Here is a 6,000-nt window from a genome sequence, read left to right as displayed (position 1 = left end):
TCCACGTCCCCGATTTTATACGGGGCCAGCCTTCCCTTAGTCGGTCCAGTCGGTCCGCGGCGCTGCTCATGTTTTCCACTGGGGCGGGGGAAAAGAACGACAGAGGGGAGACGAGGGCGGAGGAGAGAGAGGAGGAGGAGGGAGGGGGGGGAAAGTTGCTTGAATTTGCGAGGGGCGAGAGCCGGCGGTGGCGGCGCGCTGCTTCTTTCCACTGGCTGGGGGAGCTGCCAATCTGTGTTGTAATCCTGCAGGAATTTCTGCGGGGTTTAACTGGGAGCCGCGGCGCCGCCGCCGCGCACTCGGGGCGGAGGGAGGGCGGCGGAGCCGGCAGCGCGCAGCCTGCAGCCCGCGCGCCCCAGCGCCGCGAGCACCGGGCCCGCCGGAGCGGAGCGCGGAGCCCCCGGCAGGAGCGCGGCGGGGACCCGGGGCGCCACCGGCCCTGCCCCGCGCCCCTCGGGCGCTGCCGAGCGCCGCCGGCCCCCGGTTTCTCCTTTGTGCCCGGCCCCCGGCGGCCGCCGCGCCGGCTCCGCGGGAATAATGCGGGGCGTGTGGCTGGCGCTCACCGTCAGCTTCGTGGCCTGCGCCTCCGGGCAGCCGGTGAGTGCCGGGGCAGAGGGGAGGGGACGGGACGGGACGAGGGCGGCCGCCTCGGCTGCGGCAGCCAAGCGCGGGGCGCGCAGCCCGAGGCTTGCCCCGTTGCATCGCCGTCCGCGGGGCGCTGGGCTGGCTCGGGGGGGCATCTGTTGCTAGTTGAGCGGTCTGCAAATGGCAGGCACCATTCCGTCCCACCCACCAAAAAAAGAATGAGAGACACCCCCTTCCCTCCTCCCAAAAAAGAAAAAACCCCAACCCCCCCCCCAAAAAAAAACCCAAGAAACAACAAAACCCAGAACACCCTCACGAAGCCGAGAGGACCACCCTGCCGCAGCGGAGCACCGTGCCGCCCTCCAGCGAACCTCGGCCGAAGTTTGCCGCGGTGACCCAGCCGCCAGCCGGCCCCGGAGCCCCCCCGGTGCCTCTCTCCCTGCCTCTCCGGAGGAGGGGCGGCCGCGGGGCCGCGGCGCGGGGCTGGGTCCGGCAGCGGGGACTTGAAGCCCGTCCCGCAGCAGCGCCGGGAGCCGCCGGGCCGCCCCGTGTCCGAGCGAGCGCCCGGGGACATCGCCGCCTCCCCGGCTTCGCGGGCCGTGCGGCGGGGGCGTCCCTTGCAAAATCCACTCCTCACGGCCCGTGGCTAAAAAGAGAAAAAAAGGCAGCAAACCCTGCTGCGCTGCTCAGGACCTCCCAGACCCCTCGGGCAGATCGCCTTGCGGGCTTCCCGGCCAGCCGCCGGTCCCGGCTCCGTGGAGCCCGAGCCTACTGCGCACCCGGCCGCCCTTCCCCGTGTAGCTCGCGAGCTGCTCGGGATAATGCTGCTGTTTACACTTTTTCCGTGCCACGAGTGTGTTCGCTAACCGGGCCCTGTGCTTAATGCAATTAGCTCTGTTGCTGGGATTTGTACCTCTGGGAAAGCCTCTCTCTGGCGAACCTCCCACCCTTTCGTGGCAGGAGCCGGCGAGGACCGGCCAGAGGGTTTTGGTCTTTTCCATCTGTGGATCTGAGCTTGTCTTGAGGGAAGGAGTATGCACAATGACAATAATGCAGTGTTTGGGCAAATATTAGGAAATTATAAACTGAGGTTTCAATATGAAATAAAAAGAAAGAAAAAGACAATTTAATCCAATTAAAATGAGCCGCTTCACTGAACTAAATAACGTCACTAGCTTGGGTTAACTTTTGAAGTTCTCTAGCTGTTGTATAAATTAGCCAAGTCACAGCCTTCATAAAATCTGGCTCACCATTAGGGATTTCTAAGGGTACAATGGCAAAACACTTTCTTAAAGACTGATTAAAAAAGGGTTGGGTAGAACACTGACCTTTGTTTCCGGTAAGTATAACTGTGCTGCAGAAACACCCTTGCCTAATGAGCTACAATATCCTTTAATTTTATAGAAATGCTGTTAGTACGAAGTTCTCTGACGGTGGAGTAGCTATTAAACTGCCACAGTAATTAGCAGAGTATTAAGTTTGATGGGTTTTTGCCTTAGGATGAACAGACTGTGGCAGTGTGAGGTGGGTTGTTGGGGCACATCCCCGTGCGGTGTGGTTCAGGGGGCAGTGGGGAGAGCGAGGTGGGGGGAACCTGCCTGGCTGTGCTGCAGCGTCCTTACTGCTGCCAGAAAGTTGTGGAGGGGCTGAAAAAGTAAAAGGAGGTTGGTCTTTTTCCTTTTCTTTCATCTCCCTTCTTTTTCCTTTAACTGCACCTGGCAGCAGCTTCATGGTCCCTTAAGATAGGATTTTGTAGACCAGTCTCTGGGAAAAGACAGTCTGTGTTCTCTGCAGAAGTCTGTCCTTGTCACAAGAGGAATTCTATATGGATGCTTTAAAAAACCCTCCCAGCTCTCCAGACCACTGTCAAATGGATTTAGCTCTAAATTTCTTCATGTTTTTAGATTCTACTATTTATTATCATTATTTAGACAAAACTATAAGGTAAAAATCTTGTTTCTGATGAAGTTAATTCCATGAGTCTTCTGAGCAGAGGAGCAGGAAGCTGCAGGAGATTTTGTTTCTTAAAGCAATGAATTCCCTGTGTTTGGTCCGCATCACCAACCAACACTTTTATTGGGGTGGGCCAAGGAGATGTTAGCACTGTGTTAAGAATGTCCTGGAAGTGAGACCTGCCGCCGAAGGACGACGGGAGTGGTTTGTCGGTGCTGGGTGCGTGCTCTGTGCGCTGTGTGGGCTGTCGTGCCGCAGCTGTGCTCTGCCGTGCCATGCCAGCTCCCTCGGGGAGCAGCTGCTTTGGGACAGGGCTGAGATGGAGAGCGAGAGAGGGAGCCCAACCTGCTAGTGCCAGCCTGCACATGGTGGCAAGTGTTACCGCACCAAAGCTGGTGGATTGCAGCTGGGGCTTGAGGAGTGGTTTGCTGCCATCAGCGCAGTGTGCAGTGAGATGTCAGATTACAGTGGGTTCTGTTAACCTATGTGGGTCCCAAAGGACATGGGGCATACACCCAGGCTTGGCTGAATGGCAAAAAATGTGTTTTCTAGCTACCTTGAAAGTTTCTTCGTTTGCTTATAAGAGAGGGAAAGACAGTGACATGAAACTGTTGGAAAGAAAAAGAAAACTGAGTGAGAGGCCTGATGCACCTTTTAAAAGGTTGAGCCCCTGAGCCCTGATGATATTGGGAGCCAGCTTTTGCTGATTTTAATAGCACCAGAGAGCAGTGCCAAGTATCCAGCTGTAGTTGTCAGGTCCCATTCAGAAGAGGCTGATAAATGTTTCCGTTTCGTTCTAGTTTGCAGCAGTGGGACGAATGGTTTTCCAGAGCTTGTGTGACAGTCAGATCCTCTCTGCATGCCCAAGTGCACATTGAGAAACTTTGCTGGCTAGCAGGTTGTGTTGCATACTGCAGTGTTACGGTGCTGCTCTTCTCACAGAAGGTTGAGTCCATCTCTCCCCGGGAAGCTTTTGGAGTCTGGAGACTGCTTCACATCATCCATACATGCATGTGGGGCTAGATTTGGGACTTTCAGTGAAACAGAGCATTGGGGCATCACCTGAGTGACCTTTCGGTTTCTTGTGTAAGCATATGACTGCTGAGTTGTTGGCATAAATATAATCATTGGAAGATGATCCAAGGGTGATACTTGGTATATTTTTCAGAAGTATATAGTATTTGAGAATCGTAATGCTGTAGTTTTCCTACCTTTGTTTCTAATGGTTACTTTGGTTTTGGAATTTGGAAAATTGATAGTGTGTTGGAGAGAAGGACTGTTTTTTTGAAAAAGGCAGTTATATTCAGAGGTAGTAAGTAGTGGAAAAAAAGGGCTGAAGAGATAGCTGGTATATGATAGATTTATATGCTGTATGTGTCTCTCCTATCTGTCTTAAATTTGCTTTGTCAAATAAGTTCCAGTGAAGGAAGGAAGTCTTTTCAGTCTTTATTTCTACCCACCTCCAATTCACATGTACCTTTTCTTCTCACTGTAGAATTAATAACTGTTCATCCATTGCTTTTTGTGGTTTGGTAATACCTGGAATCTGCTATGTCTGCTTCCCTTGCTCTGACTGAACTTCTGGGTTCTCCCTGCACTGCCATGCACTGGAAATTCTGGGATTTGCTACCAGTCTTGGGTGTTCTCAGGAGCCACTTTTTGGAAATCGGTTTCTGTCCCAGGTTAGATTATAATTTAAAAATTAAAGAACAGATGAATCTTGACCCCAGATCAAACACTGAAGTTCCTTCTTTTAATATCTTAGCCCTGAGGTTTGCATTAGAACTGATTTAGTATTGAGGCCTGAAGTGCAGAGATGTTTTCTCTGCATTTTTTCCTAGATCCTTATCAAGGAAGTATATGAGAGTATCATCTTCAGGAGCAAGTCAGGACAAATATCTTAGGATTTGAAGTTGGGTGCTGGTATTGTGGTTCTTGAGCAGATAACACCTCTGTGGAAGGTTTGAGGTAGTTACTATAGCTAATGGAATAAAGATGGTAGACTTCGGAGAGTGTGCATTAAGTTTGGAATTTGCTTGGAAATTGGATGGATCTAAGTTTCTGTAGTCCTAAATTAAGTGTAATTGCAGGATGACAAGATAAAGGACTAATTTTTTGACTAGTAGAGGTGCAGGTTATGAGAAGTCACATGTCAAACATGCAGCCATGATCTAATGCCTCTGGGAGGGTGGGGTGGATGATGGAGAGCTGCCTGCCATCCTTGGTGGGGAATGTGGCATTTTGGCAGTGCTTCTTGAGCTTGGAGAAGACCCTACTGAGGAGCCAGTCATTTGCAGAGTTCTCCATTGGCACTGCTCTTTGTGGCAACTTGTCTTTATAAAATGTCAAACATAGGCATGTGGATGGCATTTATTCATTACATTTTCTCACCAAATTGACTTTTGCCATTGAGCAATTTAAACATCTTGCTTATGGTAGAGAATTGCAGGCTTTAGTAAGGCTCAATGGCTGAACAAAGAGCTCTTGTCTAGTTATGAAGAAGTGCTCTTTTGTCTTATGAATAGATTTGACAGACTATGATTTTTAACATAAATGTTGTGTTTGAGATTGGCAAGCTTATTTGAGGCCTCGTGTAACACCCTATTTGAATCTGAATCATAAAGATGCCCTCTGTGCTGCTGCATTTGAGAGAGGATGCACAAGTCATGAGCAAGAGATTTGGTCCACATTCAAGTCACTTCGCCGTCGGTGCTGTAGGAAGCATGAGAAAATTACTGGAGGCTCTTCTGTGAACAGCTTGTTGTTTGGTTATCTTCAGTTCAAGCTTACAAGATGATAATAAATTGCTATCTATAATTTTTCAGGACTAGTAATTTATTCATAGATTATATGACACTCTTCAATGATTTGGGAACATTATTTCTCCTGCTCACATTGAAGTATAATTTGCAAGCTCTGGAGTACAGATTGCATTGGTGTTTGACCCTCTAATAATGACAGTTCTCTGTATGTATGTTGTTTTCTTGATTAGCTCAGCCCTGGGGGATGCTTTTAAAAGCATACTAGATATTTAGGCAGAAAAACAGAATTCATGTAATCCTCAGAAGTACTGGAATACTGATTGCACTGGGAGAAAATGTAGCATTTAACAGCCATTTGCAACAAGTGCATTTGCGCTGAGCAAATTATTTTTGTTGATGTCTCAAGCAGGAGTTTTATTTAAAGTGAAATAATGACTAATAGGGTGGTGATGAATCTGCAGAAATTGGCCTTGTCCGTAGATAGGCTATTAGAGTGTAGTATATATAAGCTCTGCTTAACTAAAGCCTGAGCTGGCTGCTCCATCTTAAATCACTATTTTTAGTTTATATATAAACAACTTCTTCAGAAATCTCCCTTCTAAGCTAAATTGTTTTGTTCCCAAGGTGAATTGATTTGGGGCAGTTAAAATAAAAACCTGTTTGGCTGTGTTTGAGTTGTGAGGGTGAAGATAAATACATT

General features: G+C 49.2%; 1 protein-coding gene across 1 annotated transcript in view; it reads left to right on the top strand.

The window, feature by feature from the left end:
• The first annotated feature begins 426 nt into the window (after positions 1 to 426).
• The window catches only part of SDC2 (syndecan 2), a 60,509-nt gene continuing 54,935 nt past the window's right edge, over positions 427 to 6,000 (top strand). The window contains exon 1 of the mRNA XM_021543247.2: positions 427 to 597. Coding sequence (XP_021398922.1) covers positions 538 to 597 — 60 coding nt within the window. The 5' untranslated portion in view covers positions 427 to 537. The remainder of the gene's footprint in view (positions 598 to 6,000) is intronic.

Source organism: Lonchura striata, chromosome 1, assembly GCF_046129695.1.
Source record: "Lonchura striata isolate bLonStr1 chromosome 1, bLonStr1.mat, whole genome shotgun sequence".
NCBI lineage: Eukaryota > Metazoa > Chordata > Aves > Passeriformes > Estrildidae > Lonchura > Lonchura striata.
The sequence above is the reverse complement of the archived record's forward strand: the minus strand, read 5'-3'. Positions and strand labels throughout refer to the sequence as shown.